The 26,785-nt window shown below is 37.9% G+C and overlaps 1 protein-coding gene across 2 annotated transcripts in view; it reads right to left on the bottom strand.

The window, feature by feature from the left end:
• Positions 1–26,785, bottom strand: part of FBN1 (fibrillin 1) — a 216,439-nt gene that overhangs the window by 41,207 nt on the left and 148,447 nt on the right. For both annotated transcript variants that reach the window (XM_016163229.2, XM_036218301.1), the window contains exons 32-44: positions 25,253–25,378; positions 17,299–17,421; positions 17,025–17,147; positions 15,517–15,642; positions 13,634–13,756; positions 11,758–11,880; positions 11,278–11,442; positions 9,048–9,116; positions 8,826–8,951; positions 7,485–7,607; positions 6,654–6,812; positions 3,972–4,043; positions 365–490 (exon numbers count right to left, since the gene is read on the bottom strand). In XM_016163229.2, the coding sequence (XP_016018715.1) occupies positions 365–490; positions 3,972–4,043; positions 6,654–6,812; positions 7,485–7,607; positions 8,826–8,951; positions 9,048–9,116; positions 11,278–11,442; positions 11,758–11,880; positions 13,634–13,756; positions 15,517–15,642; positions 17,025–17,147; positions 17,299–17,421; positions 25,253–25,378 (1,584 nt within the window). The remainder of the gene's footprint in view (positions 1–364; positions 491–3,971; positions 4,044–6,653; positions 6,813–7,484; positions 7,608–8,825; positions 8,952–9,047; positions 9,117–11,277; positions 11,443–11,757; positions 11,881–13,633; positions 13,757–15,516; positions 15,643–17,024; positions 17,148–17,298; positions 17,422–25,252; positions 25,379–26,785) is intronic.

Raw genomic sequence — 26,785 nt, forward strand, 5'->3', positions numbered from 1 at the left:
GAATGACATATAAACTGAATTCCCTGAACACTCAGGGTCCCTCTCAGTGCCTCACTGTCTCTCTCACTCTCTGCCTCTGAGAGGAGACCACACTGTCTGTGGCATCTTACCCCTTATCTAATAGACTTTCCTTTTCACTCTAACTTTGGCGTGTGTGCTGAATTCTTTCTACACTCTCTGCCAAAGGACCCTTTTCTTCTCTCAGTGCAGGGCTTGGTCTCCCTACCACTCAGGGAAATTTGCCCTGTCCTGCATCAAAGGCGCCCTTCGCTATTTCCAATGCCGTGAAATTGGACATATGTGTGGTTAAGTAGCTCTCCCATTAGCTCACTTCTGGACACAATATAGTGACAACATCACTTACCTTCACAAACCAACAGCTTGTCGTTGTAGAAGAAGCCCACCGGACATTCACATCTGAAACTGCCAACCATGTTTATGCACACTCCATTTTCACAAACCCCTGGGATCTCTCGGCATTCATCAATATCTAGAAACAGAGCAGCCACACATGAGTGACAGCACAACGCATGGCCCCTGTGTTGGGTGAATTGGGATAGAAAGTCGGCTGCTTCTAACTCGATGTTTTCTGTAAGGCCTAAAACCAAAGAAGGGAAAATGCATGCGTGCATCTGTTTGCACACATGTGTGTAAGTGCATGTGTGTGGGTGTGTGTGTTGGGGTAGTGATAATCTAAGTGGGAGACATCAGTGAATGTCAAATTGAAATAACTAAATCACCTTCCAGACACTCATGAGTCTATCTGGATTTACTATCCATACTTTTGTTTCAGATCATCAGCTTTGTCCAGGTAGGAGTCATCTCTGTACCTATTGGGAACTGCATCAGAGAAGTGGAATAAAGTGACTATCGAGAGTAAACAGCCTCCCTACACAAAATAATGTGGTAATGTTTGGCTAGATTGGGAAAGAAATGCTGGGGAAGCACAGAGGAGGAGCCTGTGGTCACAGCCAATTCTGATCTTTCAAATTTCACTTCAACCCCCATTCCTCCTTCACAAGGTTTTTGGTGAGCTTGGGGATGTAAGCTGGGCCCTGGCTGACTGTAAAAATAGGACCAGTACTGAGAAAGGACTGTCTCAATAGACTGTGGCTTCCTAAGGCCAAGGGCTGGACCTGGCTGCTACACGACGGTGTTACTGGCCCGTAGTACGCTGTCTGACAAATGCTAAGTGTCGATTAAAATTTGTTAAATTAAGAACCAGTATTTGGAAGCGGAGTTGAGCTTTTAAACAGGATCAAAGTAGTAGTGAGTGCAGAGCCAGGACCCAGGCTGCTAAAGAAGGGCTGGAACAGCTGGTGAGAAAACCTTGCGGTCAAATCTCACCCCCCCACCAGCCTGGCTGATACACTCTGTCTAACCTTCTCTGAACTCTCATTCATTCAGTGTCCTCTAGAATAATAATATTAATACTATTAGTAGTGTCTCACCTGTTATATGTTTCTCAAGCATTTGACCTGGATTTACTCAGAGTCATCACAAGTCACCCCATGAGAGGGTCTCTAGGTATTATGGCTATCCTTATTATGCAGATGATGGAACTTGCCAAAGACCACCCAGCCAATAAGAGGCAGGATTTCATGCCAGGAATCCTCTAACCAGCTTTCTTGCTTCCACTGTGTTTTTTCACATCACAAGCATAAGACCTCCACAAAACCTTTATCAAAGTACTTGATATTTTGGCAGTCCCCGCCCCGCCCCCACCCCCTACCCCAAGCCCTTTGGCAGAGTTTCACAAAACGCTCCAGAAGCTGGGAGGGGATGTAAAGCTTTGGTCTATTTACATCACAAGTCTTTCCAGTTCACCAGGTTTCTGTTACTGTTGTCGAGTTACTTTCATTTACATATATAGTCAAGGGTCTCTGCAAGGTACTTTGTATAAGTTGTAAAAAGATGGCCATACATGTAAGTGGAGCCTACAAGAGATGCTACAATTTAGAAGAATCACACTCTAAAACCAATCTGTTTTAAAAGAGAAATTCGACAGGCTTTAAATTTATTTTAGACCTTTTTCTAAAGGGTTCAATTTTGTCTGAAGGTAAATCAATCTCTTTAATAAAAAAAAAAGAAAAACAGTAAAATCTCAAAGCTGATGCTGTTTTGAATACAGGTAATTATATTTTTAGATTTTCCACACATTTGTCATTTATGTTGTTAAAAAGTTATCCAAAGTAAATTCAGATGACGTTCTTGTAGTATGTGTTCAAACATGGAACGTTATATTTGCATTTGTTTGTTTTTAAATGTAAGTGATGTGTTATCAAGTTTAACAATAACAGGCTGGGTCAAATTTCTAGCCATTGTTAGGCATAAAATAGCAAAGGATGTATTAAAATTTTATATTTTCTTTTTCTGTCTGGATTTCATTTGAACTTCAACTTAGAAAAGTTTATATTTCAAGACATGATTAATAAACTTGCTATAGTTTTAATCCCATACGAATGGGCGCTAAATGCCAACAATCTTAAGGTCTTTCAGACGGAGAGCATAAAGCTTAAATAAAACAAAGTTTCCCAGTCATCTAAATATTTTGTTATAGTGGAATTTGGTAACAATAGTTAGTTATACTGCTAACTAACTATCACATTTCCAGTTTTCAAGAACTAGAGGCAAAGCAAACTATGAATCAGGACTGGATTTTGGTCCCAGCTCTGTTATTAATTAGCTAGGTGACCTCGGCTGAGTCCCTTCACCTCTCTGGGCCTCTGTCCCCTCAATTGCAATTCTAGGCGCTTGGATGAGAGGATGTCTGGGGCCTTTCCAGCTCTACTTCTAGTGGACAATGCTAATGCTGTTTCGAGTCTCTGTCTCTTGCCAAGCTTGGAGGGCAGGCCTTGCTGGGGTACACGCCTGATCTGACCATAGAGACCCATTGTTATTAAAGACCACTTATCTTCAGATCAGAGATTGTAGGGAGATGAAAAGCTGTTTTGGGAAGAGGAAAAACAAAGCAGCTAGGGCCAGGTGTTCTATGCCAATGTCATTTAGCAGTTTTTCTTTCCAAACCATGAAGTTTCTTTGGACGTTGACTAGACTGTGGAGCCATATGGATTTGGCACTACGGGAACCAGGCTGATTGCTGGACCAGACCCTTGTTTTCTTAAACAAGGTCACTGGAAAGGCTGATGTGGATTTCAGTTTACTTATTAGCAATAAGGTGGAACACAGCAAGTGGTGATGTTTGCTACTAGACTCAATTGCTCAGACTGAAGAGGGGCATCTAAGGATGCATATAAATCACACCGAGGGAAAAACTCTGAGAATGCAATAGCTTTCCATCTACTTTTATGTTATTTGGTTTTAAACCACAAAGGCATCGCCTCCGTTGGCTGAACACTGTGCAATACTTCTGAATCTTGCACAAGTTTTTCTCACACTGTAGTGGCCTCTGCTCCAGTTACTTGATGAGGCCTCAGATTGGAAAGGTTTTTTGTGTTTTTTTTTTTTTTAAATTTCACATCCGAAATTCCCAAAGCAGATGACCTGAGGAAATTACATGTGAGATAAAATTGACCCACAAGAGGGGTTTTATGTGAACATCCTACACATGAGGATTGGTATGCAAAGTCATATTAAACTCATGTCTTAGTCAGAAGGAAGAATTGGGAATTATAGTCAAATCAGACGTCAACTGGCCCTACTCCCAGAATCTCTCTCTCTTTGTTGATGCTTAGGGTTGGTTTAACTAAGCTTGATTGTAATTTTGTGAAAAGCTTTCCAGTCCCCTTAATCATGAGCAACAAATGCTGCTGCCAATTAGGTGGAGCTACACAGGGTGTTTGCAGTTTGTTTCACACTAAGAATCAGTGTTTCAATAACGCTAAATGGAATTGTTTAATGATTTTTCCTTCCAAGAAAAAAAAAAGCAAACTGAGAAAATGACTCTGTATACTCTTTTTTCTTTGCACAAAGGCAAAACCAAAAGTCCCGAAAATGGCATCAGAACTCACCAACGGGTAGGCCGGTATAAATGTCGATGACGAAGCCTGGCCTTTGACTTCCACAGAGTGTAGCAAATTCATCTGCAGTGAGAAAACCAAGGTGGGGTAAGGGTGAGGGGTGAGAACATGGGTCAGCAAAGAGCAATGACTGGGCTGAAAGAATTTACTTCATCAACATTCTTGAAAGGTGTTTATCTGTATTTTGAAGAATTTAAAATAATAAATCCAAAGATTCCTATAGATATTATAAATCTGTCCTTAAGACAAATACTGAAGGCAAAGTGACCTCACGCTGACATAATAATGAAGGAAAAGCAGAGGTTTCCATATCATATGCCACTTATTTGTATGAACTTGCCTCTAGGAATTTGGGTGTACATAAGAATATTGTTCATAAGGATATTGTTTGAACCCAGGGACTGGTAAGAATGTCTCTTTCCACTATGCATTAAGGGTTCTAAGATTTGAGGAATGCTCACAAAAACCATTTCCTCAGTAGGCTGGGGAGACCACAGTAAGTCTAGCCAAGTTCTTGACATGAGGTCTCTTACTGACTAATTCAGGTCAAACAACCAACTTACATCATGACTTCAGCTTTTGGAGCTGGATTTCTTTTGGTGCAGCTCTCATGTTCTCTATCTCTCCCTCCCCTGACCCTCTATCTTTCTTTCTCTTGCCTGAATTCATCGAAGTTGATAATAAAGAATGAACTAAATATCATCTGCAGGCTCTTCTAACTTGGAGATTCTGTAATTCCAGGTCATGACTGTAACTAATATGGCATGGTATAAATTTAAGCTCAAAATGGCCATTGCCTTATTGGTCAAAACCACTGAAAATTAGTAAAAGGTTTCTGGAAGTATTTTAATCAAAATGTAGCATGTTCTTCCAGTGCTTTATTCTTTAATCTATGAGTGTCTACTTCCAACAAGTGTCATGCCAGCTGATTTCAGGGTCATCCAGACAAATTTCATGGACTCCTAAAGTGTGTGCAGACTGTATAACAAATGAAAAGCCATGACTGGATTTGGCCAACACTCAATATGAAAAAGAAATATTTTATTTTTTATATTAAATATGCAGATTCTTAAAACTCAGACAGACACTTCTGAAAGTAAATGATAGTCTTTATCGGGGATCTCCAAAGTGGTCTGCATGGGAATGTACAGTGATCTATTAAGTTAAAAAAGAAAATAGTAGGATCTCTATCTCTCTTCATAAAGTCTATTTTAAAAATTTCATGTATAACAGAATTGTTCATGAAAATAATATATTTTTCAATATGATTAAAAACAATATGTAGAGAAATATATTTTTACATGTAAACATATACTCACCAAGGATGTATAACCTTGGTTAAAACTACTCATCTATCTCTTGAAAACAACCATAGATAGTATGGAAATAAATTAGTGTAGCTGTGTTTTACTAAAATTTTACTTATAGACACCAAAATTTGAAGTTCACATAATTTTCAGGTCATGCCATATTATTTTAAAAGTTTTTTCCAATCATTTAAAAATGTAAAATTCATTCTTAGCTTTTTGTCTGTGGCCAGACAAAAACAGGCGGTGGGCTGGATTTGAGCCATGGGCTGTGGTATACCAACCCATAGTGTAGAGAAATCTTGCAGAATGGAGGTAATTCGTAATTTCAAATGATAATTATTACATTATTTCTGGAGTAAACAATGAATTAAATGGTATGTTTTACTAAAAAAGAAGCTTACGTTTCATGTGTTCACAGGCAGCACCAGACAATAGATTTAGTTACTAATTACTGTGGAGAATGGAATAGGCACTACAGAATACTCTAATTGATAGCTGCATGGTAGTTCTTTTAATCCAAATCATAACATTAGTAAATGATGTCCTCATAATATATATGATTAGACACCATCTACTGTATGATATAAGAACAGTGCACTGGTGTCTTCGTTTACTTAAAGGATGTAAATTAGACTTTTTGAAAAACAAATAACATCATATAGATTCTTCTCTATGAGGACACAAAAAGAAATTTCTCTCGGGTTCAATATACAAGACAGTTGCACTTTCCTTGACTGTTTGCTTTATGGTCCTTGAGACTCAAACTTGATCAGGTCTCCCCCCCCTTTTTTTTTTTTTTGTGAGCTGATAAAAAGTCTGGAGCCAAATGTTCTACTCATCTCTGGCAAATGTGAAGGAATTCCCGGCTTGGATTTTGTGTATTAGCCTCGCTCCTTGCTCCAAGTTTTTCACCCTTGTTTGCCATTTGCCTTAAGCCTTCTTATTTTACACTGCAATCTTTGTGGGTTGCCTTAAATTTCTTTTGGTAGAAGACTAGTTATAAATAAGTGAAAATACCAGAAATATGTTTTATTTCCCAAATTGCTTTGCCTAAATTTTCCAGTCTCTTAGTTACATGGCAAACTCCATAACAATGATAACAATATTTATATTTTTGTAATATGCTGAGTCTATAAGTCTGGGAAATGAACGTGTATAAATTAGAAAGCATATTCTGTGACTTAATTTTCAGCTGGAAAGATCAGGATCAATTGCGAATTTAAATATTTGCCTTTGTGAACTCATTTTTTCTCATGAAGATAAACAATGTACCCTATACTTCCCTCGCTGAGACTCATTTCCCCAAGAATTTATGAGTAATTTATCAGCCTATAGTTTTGGTAATGGCGCAACTAAAACTTACCTGTGCTTGGGATGGGACACTGTTCACAGGGTTTATTCCAGGCTCGGCCAATGTTGTAAGAACAACAGCACATCTTCTTGGTCATATTGAACAACAGTTCTCCATCACAGGTCTGGTTGTCGGCGTAATAGTTTCTGTAGCACAAACTTCTTCTCATATCTAGAAGAAAGGAAGAAGAAAGGGATTGGCGATGTCATGGGGAAATCATGACAGATTTCTAAGCAGATACTCAAGAAGCAAGTTTCTTTTGAATTGTGTTGTAACTAGACTTTGATAAGGGCAGAGAAAGTCTGCTCTTACACAATTTCCCATCTACCTATGCTGCTACAGGAAAAAAAATAAAAACTTTGAGAAATGTATTCCCTAATGTTTTGTGCCACAGAACTAAGTCATTATGTAGCTCTAGTATTAATAAACATTACATGACTCTCCACCCATTCTCCTAATAACAATTCTCCACTGCTATTTGGCAGTAATTTTTTCATTTCCGACTCATGATGTTCTAATACTGTAGGTCAGTGCTGTAAATATAATTGTATAAAGATACACCCAAAGTCAAACAAAAGAAGTACTATTAAGCCAGTGTTTGGGATTTTCCAACATTACATTTTAAAGAAAACTCCCAGCCACCCACACGAGGCAATAAAAAAAAAAAAAAAAAAAAGCCAAACATGGTTTACAGGGGAGGAAGCTTTCAAAGACAGTGAAAGGATGGCAGCACTCAGTCTGACAGGTGATATAACACTAAGGGCAAATGGCTGGACTTCTAAACTCTTTTTCTCTTTGCAGATGAAGACCAACCGTGCAGTATTAAGAAAAGCTTGGACTTACCCATGCAATTATTCCCCCCATTCACTTGCATGTAGTCTGGAGGGCAAATACAGGTGTAGTTGCCAACGGTGTTATAACATGTCCCTGGACCACAGATGCCCGGAGTTTCGCATTCATTCACATCTGTGATCCAAAAAGAAAGTGGTAAGTGAATATGGAAAGTTCACTTTCTGGAATGGTCTGGTACTCAGTGTCAATATAAATGTTGACTGTGAAGGAGAAAATTCACAGGGCACTTGGAAATCCAGATAAGAGAAATAGATGTTTAGTTCACCAGTGTCCTTTATCTGTACTAATGTGTGTGTGCATTTTCAGAAAACGAGGTTTTACAAAAGCCTAGTATGAATTCCTAACAGGTGAGTTCATAACATCCTCAAAAGCATGCAGAGATGGAAATGTGGAGAAAATATAATTCTCAAATATCCTTCAGAAAGACAACTATGTGTAGTACTGCACATGTTTACAAAATCTATAGAAGAATATGATGTATTCTGAAGCCATCAATGACTGGCTTCATGAATTTGCATTGGTAAGGTAGCATGGAATTAGGTATTTCACACCTCTTTCCCCATTTTCAAAGATAGAGATTGATTCTAATATTTGTTAACTCTTTGGGTCTTAGAGTGTGTCATACACACTGTGATGATCAACTCATATTCAACAAGGTTGTCATTGTCCAGGTCACCTTATAAACCTTTTGGAGAACCAGAAGACTATTTCTCCTCCAGGATGCAGGGAGGTCTCTCCTCTAACTAGTCACATGACTCCTGTAGGTAGATGAAAACCATCTCTCCCAGCCTGATCTACAGTTCAAGTGCTCTAAAAGCTGCAAGTGGTCCATATTCTCCATCTTCCCAGTAACATAGGATGAACAGGAGTCCTCACTTACATCATGAAACCAAAGGGACTACTTTTAAGGAAAGCTTATTTAAAAGCATTAGTACTGATGATAAGGGGTAAACGACAGGAGGAAGAAGAGCCTGGAACTGTCTAGAATATAGAAACCAGTCAACTGAGACCTGTGCTACTCAAATAAAAAAGACTCTTCCGAAGAGCACGGAAAAGTCTTTGTAGGCATAAATGGGATGATTGCTCAAGATAACAAAACTATACTTTTCTCAGGAAAAGAGGGATTTAGGGTATATTGGCATTATGACAATGACATTATGTCAGTAACATCAGTGTAAGCTGCCACATGTGTGGTGTATTTATTTACCTATATTTATATTTAGGCCATTGTGTTATATTGCTAAATTTCAGTTTTCCTAGTAACTGTGTGCTGGCTTTTGAAGTCAGTTCTCAATATTGGAAAGAACTTCTCCTCCTATAAGGACCATTTACCATCACACACTCGGGTGTCTTCATTCAGGTAGTAACCGGTTGGACAGCGGCACTGGAAACTACCAAAGGTGTTAATACATTTTCCGCCTTGGCACAGCCCTGGGAGCTCCTGGCACTCGTCAATATCTATCAGAATGAAAGCAACAGCATTTCTTCAGCATTGTAAATAAACCCAAAGAAGTTCAAAATGTACATACTTTAAAATAAAGAAAACAGAATTACCTTCTAATATAACAGTGATAGGGTTGGGTCGAAAACCTTCTCCTCCAGGACAAAGAATTTTGTACTCAGCTATTGAAATGAAAAAATCAAATTGAGTTCTTTTGAATCTAAAATTTACAGAAATAGTGTCCTCGAGAGAAAAACTAACATATTCAATTGAAAATATTCATTTTCAGAAATATTTAGCAGTTACCTCCACCCACCTGAAGTAAGTTAATACCTTTGTGTATACTTGCCATTTTCAAATGGCTTTTACTGTGGGGACCAAATGTAAGGCCACTGTCCTTCAGTCTTTGAGACCTCCACCTATTCTCCTGGCCTTAAGTTCTTGTGAACTATTTTATTTCCTTATCTCCAACACCATTCCCCTTTAAAGATTTTCTTTCCCTTTTTATTTTTATTTATTTATTTTTAAACAAACTCCTTATCTATTTTCATGTTTTATTCAGCCTTACCTCTTGGAAATTACAGCTTCTCTTAATAATGTTAAATAGCCTGCTTCCAAAACCCTTTTAAACAGAGCCTTAGGAAAAGCTGTCATTCTTGGTTCCCACTCTACCTCTCTCCTTAATGACTAGAGATCTTTCTTGCTCCTCTATTTCTACTGACAGCAATACTGATGCCCCTGGGTTCCAAAACCAACTTTTTACAGTGTCTTTTGATCCCCCCCCCTTTTAATTTTGTCATCTAACCATGTCACTCAAAAACATTTACTTCAGTGCCACACACCAGCAGTGTGACACATACAGGAACCTCTGAATAAGAGCGGCCCTACCCTGCTGTACCGTCCTGGTGAGCATACATGAGAATCGGTGCTTCACAATCATCATGGTCTTCCCAAATCTGAAAATCCCTCTCCTGAATTTCTGAAATTCTATGTCCATGTACATAAGGGTATATATGTATATATTCCACTTTCAGCTATGATCCGGGTTGGGGTAGGGTGGACCCCTATTGCTTTGCTAATCATTATTAATTGATAGAGCCGACTTCTCCTCTTAATCATCTGGCTTGCTTCTTTCAACGTCAATGAAGTTAACTGTCATCCTCTTTTACTTTTTCTTACCTCCTCTTTCTGCCATCCTTTCCTCTTTTTAAGTCTCCTCTTTCATGTCACACCCTTCCTTCAAGGCCCAATTTAAAAAATGCACACTTATCGCTACCCTCTGTCAATCAGAACTGACTTCCTTTTCTAAAGAGAAGAGAGAGGAGATGCCTGCTAAACATTCATCTGTGTGCTGAGTACCTTACTAGAGTCATTTCACTTAACTCTATGAGGCCATTTTATGAATGAGGATACTCAGGCTTGCTAAGTAACTTGTCGAAAGTTAGAGTGGCAAGCGACAGAGTCCTAACTGGAACCAGGTGTGCTGTTCTTCCCACTCACAGCTTTGTGTCTGCCCTTCTTTTCTCCCTTATTGAGGACTTCGTTGAATTTTAGTTTGTATGTTTGGGCCATATTTTGCTAGACTATAAGCTCTTCGAGGGCAGGATCTAATCTCATTCACCTTTGCACACCCAAAGTACACGCTCTAGGTACACAACAAATGCTTTTAGGAAAAGTGAATAAATGACCCATCAGCAAGGAAAGAATCAATACCTACCCCAATATACACCATAAAAGCAGCAGCCACTGACTTTTGCCAAAGAAGCTACACTTGACTCTGAATCATAATAGAGGACCCACTTAGAAGAATGGAAAGCCTTTTAGTTTTTAGAAGACATCATTTACGTCCTTAAAATCACATTCTAAAGCTTTCTTTCAAGTCATGCCATGAACGCCATGAGAAGAGAATAATCTTCCATTTCACATTTGCTTAACTAATTGCTTCTGTTTCATGTAGGGATATTCAAGTCTGTCCTAGAGTTTTGGAAGATACCCAACAGATGAAAAAGAACAGATCAGTGTCCCTGGAAGGTAAGCAAAATCAGTGACTTGACCTGGGAGGTCTTCCTTAATATAAGGAGACCTGCTTTTCACTCAGACAGTAATAAGATGTCACCGGCCCCACCTGACCTTTAGTGCAAGCCAACTGGTGACATTTTCTGACTCCTAAATTGGGAGTGGGGTCCCTCAACAGAGCTGAGAGGACTGCTCTCCCTTCCCTGATTGAAAAATAAAAGGCTAATGGCAGCTCCCTTCCTCTTGGCTTCTATTTTGTGGATCTAGAAAGGAGAACTGACCTGAGCAGGAAGAAGGATAATAATAAACAGGAGGCTGTCCACTTACATGTGTTCACAGCAGGACACAGTTCACAAGGAGTACCCCAGGCTTTACCCAGAGAGCAACAGCAGGAAGCCTTGGAAACGCCAACTCCAATTTCATTGCTACAGGCTGTATCTCCATTGTCTCCTCGAGGTCGGACATCCAGATAGCAATTTCCGGAGCGGGTGTCTATATGCCACATGCAAACAAAAAAGTGTCAGGTAGATTCTTTCTATGTGAGGGTTGAAAATTCAAACCCATTTTAGAAACTGTTTCACACACACTTTGTAAAACCAGAATTTAATTTACTGAGAAACTAAAAAGTACCCAAACACACATACGGGGAATTTACCCACAGAACAAGTACCCAAAAACAGAAACCAGATTTAAGAAATGTTTAAATTTTCATACTATTACTTTTTTAAAATTTGAAAATGTAATGTTTGATACTGCTTTAAAAACAAACAAACAGCATGCTTGTCTGAGGAGTTTTTAAGATCTTACCAACACAGCCAACTCGAGTTGGATTCAGCTCAAAATCAGGTGGACAATCACAGGTATAGCTGCCCGGAGTGTTGATACAGTTACCACTGATACATGTGGTTGGATCCAGACATTCATTAACATCTAAAACCAAACAGCAAGGGGTAGAATTGTCATCTGGGCCAAAGTGGAGCAGACATCACCACCAAACGGAAGCACCTAATCTAGGGCTCCCAACAAAAATTTTTAAGAGTTATTAGTTATAATTACATCTAGAAATGCAGTCTTCCACTTCTGAAATAAAACCCCTCAGGAAGGAAGTATGTCATAGTCTTTGGTCTTTTTCCCCTGGAACACATTTAGCATTCAAATTTCTCATCAGGAGAAAATATGACTTTGGAATTAGGAAAAATATTCCAGTCAAGGTAACTGAAAGCAAAACACTACTGTGACCTCGGTCAACCAAAAATTCAGACACAAGTTTTAAGAAAATATATTTAATATGTGTGGCTTGTTATTTCATCAAATTAGAGCAAGATGTCCCAAGGAACTCTCAGGAGCAGGCAACTTCTGCTGCCTCCCCCACTGGGCATGCTTGCCTCAGAGCAGCTGAGTCTGAGTACAGACACATGCATGAGGCTTAGCGTGTTTCTTCAAGCTTGTTAAGAGTCTCTCTCTCATCACTGAAGCTGGGCTGAATATTTCCCTTTCAGTTTCTATTCTAAAAATATGTACAGAATTCTAGATATTTGGGACATGAGTTTTGACAAATTCCAAACCTGTGCAATCCTTTGTCCATTTCGAACACTCATGAAATACTCAAAAACAGACAAACTGATTCAGAGAGGAGAGGTTAGAGAATGAGGACAATATCTTCTCCTTGGGCCCTACCCCTTGAAAATTCTTTTGCTTAAGTCACATGTGAACTTGGAGGGACAGGGCAGACTAACAGAAATGACATTAGATAGAATTACACTGATGGCAATCTGGGGCACTGAGCAGGGGGCATGGATCATGGAGAGGCAACTTCTTGTGGTATGCCAGAGGCCCAGCTTGGTGTCACAATAGTTTTTAGAAAAAAACAAGAGAAGAATGTGTTCCTGGGGAGGAATGCCCTACTAGTCCAGAGCAATTTTCGGGACATGGTGGTAGTGGTCATGATCTGGAGAGCCACTGAGTCACAGCTTGTTTAGGTGGCCGAAAAAAATCACTCTTTTCCCTGAGATTTTCAGCCCATACAGAATGGAATATTTTCCCCCAGTATCCTTGAACAGAATGATGGATTAGGATGGAGAACTGCAAATGACTTTAAAAGTCTTAACCCAGTGTCAAGGTGAACAGAAGGAAGGTCTACTGAGTGCCTAATGCTTATTACCAAATGTCTATAGCTTTTCTAATGGTTTTCATATGTTCCTGGAGAGTCCCTTGCTCTACAAGAAGATGATCTACACACTAAAAATAGGTGGCTGAGTTCTATGTTCCACATTCATTGGCAGGCCAGGGGCGGGAATGAATGAGTACTACTATGGAGAAGTACAGGGAGAAAACCCATGATCCCATGGTATGGCCTTCAAAAGGAAACTCTCTGAAAACATAGCCAGGGAGGAAAGAAATGACTGGAAAGTCTTATAGCTGGAGCACCCCTGGACACTCCTGTATTCCCACAGCTTGATTCTAAAGCTACAGACTCCGCTCCTTCAACTGTCTTCGACTCTTTCCTCTGCATCCTCACATCTAATCAGTTACAGGTTTTAAAAAATTTATTCTGTGATACCTATGCTTCAAACCAGCTTTTTGTTTCCGACTGTAGATATCCCTGTGTGGTCGCAGCGAGACCCCGACAGCCAAGTGCCCTGGGACACCTGGGAGCAGATTTTGATGCAAATGGATGCCTTACCTGTGCAGTTCCCGCCGCTTCTGTCCAGCTCATAGCCTATCTCGCACTCACAACGAAACAGGCCAGGAAGGTTGTGGCAAGTTCCAAAAACACAGATGTTCGGAAGGGAGCACTCATCGATATCTTGGGAAGGGGTAAAAGAGGGGAGAAATTAAATTTATGTTTTGCTAAAGAAACTGCCTAACGTAATTAGGCAACTAATGTTATTAGGAAAATGACGACTATCCAACATCAAGCTAGGCATTTCTCCCACAGACTTTTAGACGATTTGCCACGTATAGGGAAATCTCTCAGATGAACTTGTTTTTCTCATCCCCTATTACACACCAAGTTGTGGGCTAAGCACTTTATACACATGTATCTCAGTTTTTGGTGTTTTATACATCATTCTTGTAAAATAGGAGCCAAAAAGACCACCTTGCTAAATTCTTTGATTATTTATGCACTTCCTGCTTTTGTTGTGGGTTAAAATTTTAAGAATCACGAAGGTTTTGTGGTAACCTTTCTAACCAGTTTTATAATCCTCTGTTATCCCTAATACTACGGGATGTGTTTCCTATTGTTGATAGAGATCTAAAAACTGTAGTCGCTTCTTCCAGGTCTCTTTCCTGCCTCCCATTAACATTCTGCTTGTGTAATTGACACACGGGCACATTTTCAGCCTTGAGACTGGCTTTAAATAGCCATGGCCACTTGGCCAGTGATGATTTATACTAAGAACAAACAAACAAACAAGCAAAACCTTCCCTTGTAGCATTAAGAGAAGCAAAACTTTCAGTGCAACTATTTATGTTACCAGAGGTGGCACAGTACCTGTTTTCCTTGGATGTTCAGGGTAACAAAAGTAAACAAGGCATTAGGCACATGATCAAGAGCATAATCTGGTTTCTTGACTCAGAGGAATTTTAGATCAAACTTTGCATCTTTAATATAAACTGTATAAAGAACATCCAATGATTCCATAACAAAGAAAAGAATTTATAGAACTATATGGGGAAATTAGCATACATATCTTGGCTAAAGACTGATTTTGAGTTAATGTCCTATTAACAAGCAAAGACTGTTAAGACATTAAACAGGGTCTTGTTTAAATTTCTACTGTCAATCGTTATCATTTGTTTATTTCTACTGAAATCTCTTTAGTTCACTGTAACCACTAATTCTTCTCAATGAGAAATAAAGCCCTTATAGTTGACAAATGTGAGAGTAAAGAGAAGAATCTTGTGTCCCCTGATCGGACCCATTCTTAGCCAGCAGGTTCCTATTCCTGTCTGACCAACACTTATCAGAAAGATGGTCTTGTGCTGAGAGACATCATGACACATGGCATTATCTCAAAGGGTCTCTTATTGGATGGAACTGCAAAAGATATTTAGAGACCACATGAGACACGTGTGCCCAGGACACTATTCTACATATGGAAAAGACTATCTGCTCTGCTGTTATCTTAAAGGGTTTATTTCTAGAAACCAAACCATAGCAGAGATTTAAAACTGTGTTTCCATATTTAAAGAAAATTCTTCAATATTTTCGGGGGACCAGTACTTTGAGTTCTTTCCCCCAACAATGAAATAAATAAGCTGCCCTGAGTTAACCACAATGGGTTATCTTCTCTTTCCTAGGACCAAGGGATGTACTCTTGCAGACCAGCTGGCCAAGGCTGGATGTGCACTTATGGCCAGAGAAGATTTTCTCTGCACGAAGAGAAATAGTCTGACTGCAGACCTAATCCCTCCACAAACCGAAATGACTAGGTTGAAGATGAAACACACCTCAGCTTGAAAAACAAACAAATAAACAAAACAAAACAAAACAAAACAAAAAAACAAGGATGTTTAAATAACCTAATCTCATCAGGCCCCAGTGGCTTCCCCATCAGTTACCTTCGCAGGCTTTCCCGTCAGCACTGGGCACAAAGCCCATGTCACATTCACAGCGGTATCCTCCTGGGGCGTTTAGGCACTGGCCATTGCCACACAAATTCAGATTTTCAGAGCACTCATCAAGATCTATAGCCAGAAAGAAACACAAGTTACTCTTTTTCAGTTAAGAGTTTTCCTATTTCTCAGGTCCAACAATTTCTATAATTGTCAGCTTCCTGAGTGTTTTTTCTCTTTTGAATGCTAATATTGAATATTCAATGAACATGGTGTTCAGATGCAGAATTATGAATGCTAAATCATCCCTAATAATGTAGAGTGAATAAGTTAAACAAATAATTCAAACGAAGGCTTTTTCAAGCAGAGTCATCCATGTGAGCACACTCCCATGACAGGAAATAACATGCCATGCTGTGTGCTTACTTCTCAGACTTTAGGCCGAGCTCAGATGGGCAGCAAAAGAACTGGAGCAACAACTAGAGAGGAGACCCCAAAACTCCTGACCAAGTTTTGTTAATAATCATAGACGTTAAACACATGAATCATGCATGCCTAACACATGAAACTTTCAATATTTTCTAAAAAAAGAAGGGAGGTTTAAGATAACAAAACTTCACTGGGTTAGCCAAAGGCAATTTCAAATATGATAAAATTTTTAGCGAGTCTTTTAAAAACAATCCAGGTAAATCACTTACTAGGCCTTAGCCTCTTTTATGTTTAAAAGGCTTCTTGTGAACAAAGTGCTTGGGATAAATTAATGCTTCAATTTGAGCAACCATGCAGCCTAATAGCCAACAAGAAATGGATCTCAGTACCTTATTTAAAACCAAAGCCCTAACACACAAAAAAGTGGTATTTGTTTATACATGTTCACGTAAGTGTATAATATTTTAACAATTACATTTCGAATCATATATATATATTCAAATATATGTAACAGTTCATGATAATTCAATGGCTATTAATTAGAACTGAAAATAAAATGTCATTGATATATTGTTAAATTGGAAGTGAATGAATTTTTTACAAAGCAGTTATAAAATACTTGCTTATCCCAATGTGGGATGGTAATAATGATGGCCAGTGGAAGAAAAATATATACTGTCAACCTGATCCAGAATTGCTAATCCCTTTTCCTTACATTGCTTCCTACAGCAAGCTCACTCTTGGGCTTGGTATGAAAAACAAGTCAACAGTGAAAAATAGGCAAAAAATACAAAGGCTAAGGATTATAAAAGGAAACGACATATTTTAAACGAATGACATCATTACATACAGTGAGATATATCTAGTAACAACTATATACGTATATAATTAGTTTCTTAGGTCTCCCTCATTGACCTAGCTCCAAATTTCCTTTCCATAAGGATGTAGTTTTAAGCAACTAATCCGTTCTGTTAAAAGTTGTCCGTAACTGACCCAGACTTCAGAAAAGAATTGGTGGTGTGAAAGACATGGAAAACGTCTTTCTCCGACTGCTATTTGCACAGTTGTTTCCAACACAAATGTACCTGTGCAAGTGAAGCCGTCGCCTGTGTATCCCTCCTTACAGAGACAGCGGTAGGAGCCCATGGTATTCTTGCAGTCCGCATGTTGGCTGCACATGTGGGTTCCATTGGAGCATTCGTCCAGGTCTTAAGGAAACAGATCACATCATTATGAATAGAGAGTGAGACATTTAATATCGATAATACGGAAATTAAATTTTTCTTTATAGAATTTGTATTTTCTTATTTATAATTTCTGCAGTTCATGAGAAGCAATTGCTGTTATTTTCCAACCCACCGGTGCACTTAATGCCATCGCCGATCCATCCGGGGCTGCAGCTACATTTGAAGCTTCCTGCCGTGTTGGTACATACAGCGTGTCTATCACAGTTGTGTGCTCCAATTTCACATTCATTGATGTCTGGAAAAATAACCAGCAGTTTAGCAAGAGCAACGTAGCAACATCTAAAGTGGACTCACTTTCCCACTTCCCAAATTATAATCCAGATTGGTGTAGCATCCATGTATACAATGTACATACATTGACCAGCTTTGCATTTCATTTTATAAAAGAAGAATATGATGCCGCTTGCTATTATCGACTCTAATTATTTTCCATTATTTCACGTAAGTGTCCAGTCACTGCAAAACAAAATGAACCTTTTTCCAGTCGAAGATCTTAAAATGCAGGTTGCCTAACAGTGCAGTATTAACACTCACAGTCATATGTTTCTATTCCCAATATTTTTATTAGGTCAACCACACAGACAAGGAATACAATGATGGCATATTAGAAGATATCTGCACTCATATTCTATATATTAAATATATATTATTCTTAAATGTAAAACACTGTATTATCAAATATGTTTTATTTCTATGAAAGTTTTATTTCAGATATTGCTAATTCAAGCATTTGCACAGAATTTTCCCTAAGGCAGTGTGTGAACCATATTTTCTCTAGCATACCGAAGCCTTCTTGTATATTTCATGTAAAACTCAAATCAGTCCAATGAAGATTTATCTGTAAAAGGAGTACCAGATTAAGGTTACATTACTAAAGAACTTCAAATTCTTGAAAATTCTCCATTCTCCAAAATTTCATTTACTAATTTAACCAAGATAGATTCTAGCATATGAAAGAATTATAGAAAAGAATATACAGTAAGAAGTGAAATATGTTTTATTTTGCATGATATTGTGATTTATAATAAGAAATACATATTTAGTCTTTATCTGCAGTTCCTGCACAGAGCTCCTGAAACCCTTGGAATTTCCTAAATGGTGAGAGCAAGCAAGGTGTCTTCTGTTATGTTAATGAGGTGACTTCTAGACCACACCTAAGGAAACCAGCTGGTTGCTAAGAGAACCAACCACATGACTACAGGGCTGGCACTTTCAACCCACACCCCTGACCTTAGGGCACGTATGGGGAGAGAGAGGGATTGGAGGCTGATTCAATTGCCGATGGTCAGTGATTTGATCAATGAGACCTATGTAATGAAGCCTCCATAAAAACCTAAAAGGGTGGAGTTGTGAATGGTTTGTGAACGCAAGGAGATTCAGGGAGAAAACATGGAATCTCTGCACCGCTTTGCCATGCCTTGCTCTGTGCATCTCCTCTATCTGGCTGTTCATGAGTTATATCCTTTTATAATAAACTGGTAATCTATAATAATCTGATTTCCCGAGTTCTGTGAGCTGCTCTAGCAAATTAAACCCAAGGAAGAGGTCGGGAACCTCTGATTTGTAGTATTTATATCCATTCTATCAAAAGCACAGGTAACAATCTGGACTTGCAATTGGCATCTAAATGGGAATAGTCTTGTGGGACAGAGCCGTTAACTTGTGGAATCTGACACTATCTACCTGAAGATATCAGAATTTAGTTGAATTGTAAGACACCCAGTTAGTGATCAGAATTGGAATTGATATCATAATCATATTTCCCAAAATTAATCCATTATATAACGAAAGTCAGGTACTTAACCACATAATTAACATGTTCACTAACTAAGAAAAAGAACTCATAGGTATAGATACTATGCCTCTATATGCAAACCAATGTCTAACATAAAATTTAGGTCAAGAAGTATAATTTTGGCATGTGAGATGCTGCAAAACTTTTTAGTGACCACTTGACTAGTGGCCTGAAAAAGAAACTAATCAAGCAACTTATGTTTACCCTTTTGTTTATGTAAGAAGCCCAATTAAATGATTTGAAAATGTTTGGAAACATGCTGTTTGCCAAATAGTCCATCTAAAGCTCTGAAATGATCCTTGGATCTTTGGCTTCTTCATAACTTCTAGAGAAAACACAAAATAATGACATTTTCCTATAAAAAATATTTTGCAATATCACTAATAATCATAAAATGAGAACATGCCTGGGAGAATGTTCTTACAATTACAATGTATCATATGGGTGAATTTTAATGTAACCTTGGCAGCCACTAAACCTATTGAGTTATTAAGGCAGGTCAAGGGAGGCACATACCGGGCAGCTTTACACTTGTGACTGGGAGCTTTAACCAACTGAGTAATTGAGCACGGCACATTCCAAGGAAATGAAGAGGAAGGCCAGCCTGGCGATAATAGTGAAGTAGGGAATTCAAGAAAGTAAGCATGACCTAACGGGCTCCCAAGCAGGGCCATCAAACACGTACCTCTTCCTCAGATAATCGCTCCCCTCAGAGTTAATGACGCAAACTACCACTTTTGCAAAGTTGTCTTAATGTCCCTCCTTTATTTGTCATGATAGCTGAATTACTTAAAAATAATGAACTTCAATTGCCTAAGTATTGAAGCCTCCAAATGTTACAAAATCAAAGAATTTTCCTTGAAACTAATAATAAAATAGAATTTAAAAAGAATGGGGGGAAAATCAAGGAAATTTCTAAGTGGAAAGAATTTAGAATTCTACTTTCTTAATCTTCAGTCTCTCAGAGGAGGATACAGAGGCCCAAAAGTCAGTGAGGGTCAGAGTAGGACCACCAGGGACTCACTTTCTCTGTCCCCTTCTTGGCACTCTTTCCCTGAGGTCACAGCTGCCCAAGAGAAAGCTGATTTTTTAAAAATGCATTAAGACTTTATTCTAAGCCCTGCTTTATGGAGTTTTCCAAATCTTGGTGAATATTAACAGACTCATAGAAGTAGTCACTAATCTTGTCTGCTAAGTATAATTTTCAGAGCTGATTATAGCCTGTTGATCTAATAATTCTGTAATCTTTTGCTTTCCATTTCTCTAAGGACCAAACTCACCCTTATTTTCACATGGATTTTTTACCATCCATATTTAATCTTGTAATTAAGAATATTACCATTTCTTTTCAAAGGAGAGTCTCTCCACTTTTTGTCATTGATAATATGCTACTATAAATTTCTAATTAAAGAAAATGTGTGCAATTTCACCGCAATTTTTCAAGGTGAAAAGAAAATATATTTGTAAGAGGCTGTGTATCATGGGCTTTAGGATACTAGGAGAGTGTCTCAAGAGCCAATATTTGATTTTTCATTTTGTGAATATTTGTATAGGTCATTATCTCAATGCCTTATACTCTCAGTATCTGACAAGGGAATTAAAAAGACTTGGTCATAAAGTGTAAAGGCATCTCTGAATACAAGGTTTTGCATGTGTGTATGAGCTAACTGTTGTTCATTTATTGTTTCCATGACAGACCTGCGTCTAAGACTGCACTTAATTATAAAAACTAACAGAAGGGGAAACTGAGGAAAACAAGCAAATGAAAATGCTGTATTCAAACATTCTACTCTTCAATAATGTGAAGGAAACATAGCACATGCTTGCCAAGAACATCTCTTTCTGTACAAATGTTCTCTTTCCCCCACAATTTTGCTCCAGACAGAAAATTCCTTTTTAAGATTAAGAATAAACACAAGCCAAGAAAAGCAAAGAAATTCAAATTTAGGGCTGACACTGCAACCTCCATAACCCCACGAAAGCTCCCTCACAGACTTGAAGGTCCCACGTGCAGGGGTCTCTTAAAGGGCGAGGGTATGTTCTGAGCAGACCCCAAGCAGAGGTTCTGGGTGTGTTCCACTGACATTTGAGTAAGGGCTGTGCTCTGAGCTGCTCTGGCCTCCTCCGATAGTCACACAGGGAGAGGCTGTTTCACCCACACAAACACCTGACTTCCCGTCATCTGGGCATCGGTCACGTGAATTGTAATCTGACAGATTACGAATCTGGCACACTGTGGGATCTCTTTGATTAGACATTGGGGAAGAGGACGTTCGAGTGAATGGCAAGGCTAAATGGGAAGGCTACTCGGATTTCTTTATTTGGATCCAAATTTGAGCCAAGACTATTTAACTGAACACCCACCGAGTTTTCACAGGCTGACAGCCAGTGGAGGACAGTTAGCAGTGATAAGAAGCTGGAAGGAAACGGGCGCAAATTCTCACTGAGTGCTGGTGGTTTTGAAGTATATGATTCTCATGGATTAAGATCCATCAGCAACATTTCTCATGTGAAAAGAAGCAGACAGTTTGAGAAATAAAATTACACAGAAATCCTGCTATTTTAACTGAAAACAATTCTGATTTAATGGTATGTATACCTTACTTACTAGCTGACTGAATAAGCACCCAAAGGGTGGTGGGCTCTTACAAAAGAGCTTGTGAAAGCAGACTCACCGAGGATGGCACCTCGCAACTGTCTAAATTGTATCCTTCCAATTGGTTGTCTCATTGCAATTACACAGTATGAGCAGCAGAAGCCCTGTATGTGGGCCACAGAAAAATCGTAATCCAGCCCTCTTAAGCCAAGGACAGAGAGCTATGTTCTAGATTTCAAGCAAATGTACTTTTTCCTCCATTAAATCAAACATTCCTTTCAACCCATAATTTGGACAAAGCTTAAGGAGAAAAAAGAAACCCTTAACACATCTGTGTAGGCTGGGAATGTAAGTCAGTGGGTGGATTCTGAACACTGCTAAAGTGATTGGGGGGAAAAACATGTTTATTTGTTAAAATGGAAACAATCGGTAATGACAAGGGAGCTGAAATATTTAGACAAAGTTGTAATGAAACCCAGAGAACATTTTTTAGTTCTCATGAAACAAAGTTTCCCCCTATGAAATGGCATACATATTTTTATCACTCCTGTATAGGCTCATTTAAAAAAAAAAAAAATATATATATATATATATGTTGTGATGTACGGATTAAATGTCTGTATACACATTATATACATATGGAAATACATGTAAAATATTTATTTTGTCTGTCATCAACACATAGTTTCAGGTCCATTCTTTATTGTTATTTTTTGTGTGGCTTGCTTATCCCATTAGGCAAGATACATATCTCTATTTATATTAGTTGCCTGGGACATTATAAACACTTGTCTTTAATGCAACTATCACCAAGGTAACCTGCTGGTATTCTAAGTTGTGAGTGATACTAATTTTAAACTAAAAGCAGGCTAAAAGAGCCCTAGTTACACGGAATTAAAAAACATTTTGGCTCAGATTTTTAAAAACTTGTTTTTAAGTATACCAAATTTGCTGCCAATTCCTGTTTGTGTAAGTCATTTTCAATCAACTGTCATACTCTTGGTTGTTAATAACAGTATTTACAGAAGATCTCTTTTCCTTTCTTCTCTAATGTACCCCCTCCTTCCACATTTCACAGAGGGTGCTTACCTAAGGGGAACACTTGTGTAACTACAAAGAACCTTGGTGATTCCTTCAAGCTCACGAACCACTGTAAGAACTGGGAATAAAATCCAGGGTTCTACTCTTTCACACAAGAATATCACATGCCATGCTACTATGATCTCAAAGGGGCCATGAAACTCAAGTCTCTTCTTGACAGTGCTGGCTGGGTTTTATAAAATTGGAAAATCAGTTTGGGCTATAATTTAAAAGTAGGAGGATGTTGGCCCTTGGTAAAGGATAGAGTATTTCTTGGACTTCGAATCCATGTGTCTGTTCACATAATTTACTAAAAGATTGCTGTTCTTAATGTAAAACTGGTGTCATCTCCTCTAACATGAAGTGCACAGCTTTCATCACCACAGCCTTAGTATCTGTGCAAATTCAATTAGAATGAGCCTTGTAAAACAAGCCTTTTAATGTAGAGTAAGATTTTCCTTCTTTAAATTGATTCCAAGCATGTATCAGTAAATAGTAGTATAGAGTTCTACTAGACTAGAAGTTATGTCTTTAACCAAATGGCTTCTAGACACTATGTCTATGTGTCTGATTCTGTAATGACAACAGTAGCTACTATTTATTGACCAGTTACTGAATGTCAAGCACTATGCCAAGGGTATTATGTACATTCTATCTCATTTACCTAAAATGAAATTAATGTCACATGAGAATTTAAGCTTTCTTCATGGTAGAAGGCCTAAAATAATTGGCCTCTGCACAGGCCTCTATTAGCTGGAATTTGGAGCATGAAATTCTAGAGATCTCCTTTTCTTATAGCAAATGAAGACTGTCCAATTAGATTAGCTTCTCCCTTCATAAACATCACCATCCTCTGGGGGTGAATTTCAGTGAGTTCAACAGAGCCAAACAGGGGTATTAGACTCTATTAGGTAAAATGCAACCTGGAACTGTCCTACTTTTCCCTTTATTACTGCCAGACCACCCCATACCCCAAGTTCTATATTTATACTGGAAGCTAAAAATAAAGCTTGAATCATAGGTATAGTGAGTTAACCACCATTTGTACCCCAGAGACCACATGAGGAGTTGATATTTGAAACACTGTGCCATTTATCAGAATAGACTCTTAGTCATGCTTCATAAGAAGAGTAACATAGTGAGGAGGAAAGCATTTCAGTTTCATGCTGATTTTTATAATTTGGTTAGAACCTTTTATGTTTGAATCAATAATAATATTATTGGTGTTACCTGGTATATCTATAACTTTGAAAGTTAACATTATTAGACAGTTGTTCAAAATGACAATATATTTAGGAGTTTTCTTGAAAAATGTTAATATGATTAAGAAAAGAATCTGTACATTTACCATGTTGCCAATCTGCAAATATTTAAATGTTTGAGTCACAAGGGCTTGCCAACTGGCTTTTGGAATTAAAGTCTGTTATTTGTAAAGAAATTATGCAGTTACTTAATTCAAACTCACCATGGTCTCTACTATGCCATAATTTGTTATATTACTGTAACTACAATAAAACTTTATTATTTCACATACTTAACATTATTGCATCAAGTTTGAAAATATCAACTAAACATTTAAAAACAATATCACTCAGAATGACTTCTTTCATTTGCTGTTTAATAGAATAATCTTCTACAAACATTGTGAAAAGATTTTCTCATGTGCTCTTGGTATTGACAAGCTATTGACAAGCAAAATTACAAATGGTTTAATTATTACTTCACAAGATTTGTTAAGCCTCAGGAATAAAGACTTACTTGGGCTAAAACAACTTAATACATCAGAAGCACACTAATTTAAAGAACTAGAAGACTGATGAGAAATTGATGAAATATATGAATTGTAGGATGTGTTTCTTTAAAAAGTAATTTCATTTATAAAATCTTAAATGAAGTGTTGGCAATGGAGGTTACTGAGAAAGGCTTGTTTTAATATAATCATGTGTCTGTATTAACAATGGGACACATTCTAAGAAACACGGAGTTAGGTGATTTCATGGTGAAAACATTGGGGCACACTTACACAAATCTAGATGGTATAGCCTACTACTGTAATTGTATGTGCTATACTTTGACAGTACTGGCAGTGAAGTAGGTTTATTTATACAAGCATCACCATGAACATGTTGAGCTATGACATTACCATGGCTATGACATTACTAGGTGACAGGAACCTTTTGGCTCCATTATAATCTTATGGGACCACCATCATATATATGGTCCATCACTGACCTAAACATCACTGTGTGGCGAACGACTGTAAAGGGATATGAATGTTTGGTAACTAGGATGTTAACTACTTTGATATAAAAATATGATTTAAACCTCATAAAAATATGATATTTATGGTGTTAGTTATAGTGGTAATTTATCCAATAAGCCTTGTTTCACAGGTAAAGAAAAAAACCCTTAGCTTAGATATGATCTAATGTATGATGAATTTCAAAGAAATGCAGGCTAAGTTAATGAAAAATATTATACAACATGCTTTATAATGCAAATAAAACATCAATGATTTTCAGTTATATTAATCTGTAATTATGGTAGCAATCTCTTAAGCACTTAATCTTTTATTATTCAATTTGAAAAACATACCTGTACAGCCAGTTTTTCCCTTTTTGCCTGAATATCCCATATCACAGTGGCAGATAAATGAGCCTTTAGTATTTTCACAGGTTCCACTTAGACAGATATTTGGATTCAGGTCACATTCATTAACATCTGTAAAATATAGATATTTTTAATACATATAACCATTTATTTGATATAATTTAACACTTTTTCCTTGAGACAACACAACTATGATAAATAAATCAGAAAGAGTGAAATGCTTTCACTCAAAAAAAGTGTATCATATTTATGGAGCTCAACTCATATGTGCTTTTTATATTACAGGCTAATCATACAGACTGGCTTTTTATCTGGGACATAAGCAGGAGGTCAAGTAATCAAATAAATTGACCCATTCGAGGCTGAGTATGGAGCTTATTTATGCAAAAGTCTAGAAAACTTTTCAAAATTGCTGCAAGATGAGACTTTTAAGTCAGTCTGCATGATGCCAAAAGTTTAGTTTCCACATTTTGCAAGAAGAAATAAACTAGTAGTCTTAGTGCAGGTAGTTATCAACTTCACTTCCTTCCCAAATTAAAAATTATTTTTTTTTATGACATTCACTTTAATTTCTAGTACTTGACAAGTATTTTGCCAGGATTTTCTGAAGATGTAAATATGGTACAATTTAAATAATTTCAATTCTAAATTCTTGCCTCTGGCCAAGATGTTGTAATAGGCACTGAATTTACCTTCCCATCTGAAATGACAACTAAAGGACAATATAGGCAACATAGGACGGTGATTTGGAGAGATAGAAAACAGACTAGGTGAATTCTACAAATGCCCCAGATTACTATGTAGGAAGAATTTTAAGGCCATGGCATAGGGAGGGGATGACAGATGGAACCAGGTAGTGTCTTGAGTTGAGGAGATGAAATTGGAAGTCGTGAAATGCCATGGTCACTAGAGTTCACAGGGCAGAACAAAGAACAGATGGGAGCTGTACAGACTTCGCTCCACAGATCTGCAGAGGGTCACAGTCAAACATTCAGATGAGCAGAGTTCAGCACATTCATGTAAGGGAACTTACTATAAGCTGGGGGAAGTACCACCCACAAGAACTAGAGAAAACAATTATCGGAATTCACAGAAGGCCTGGAATTGCGCCTCTTCCTACCAGTCAGACTGAAGAATCCCATAATTCGCAGGGATTTGAGTAGAATATCCAGAAGGGTTCTGCCTCAGTAACAGAGCAAAATTAGCCTGAGACTAACTATTGCTTAAAAGCATAAAAGCGAGATTTTGAAAGGCACGATCTGTTTCAAAATTACTTACCTCGGTTCCAGAATAAAGCTCAAGAATACTTCTAGGAATACAAAAATATCTAGCACCTAGTAAGTCAAATTTATAATGTCTGGCATCTGATAAAAAATTACCAGGCATTCAATGAAGCAGGAAAATATGACCCATAATGAAGAGGAAAGTCAGTTTACTAAAATGACTCAGAATTGACACAGATGATAGAATTAGTAGACCAGGATATTAAAAGCTATAGAAATGATTGGACATATTAAA

This window comes from Rousettus aegyptiacus, unplaced genomic scaffold (assembly GCF_014176215.1).
Source record: "Rousettus aegyptiacus isolate mRouAeg1 unplaced genomic scaffold, mRouAeg1.p scaffold_m13_p_3, whole genome shotgun sequence".
Taxonomy (NCBI): Eukaryota; Metazoa; Chordata; class Mammalia; order Chiroptera; family Pteropodidae; genus Rousettus; species Rousettus aegyptiacus.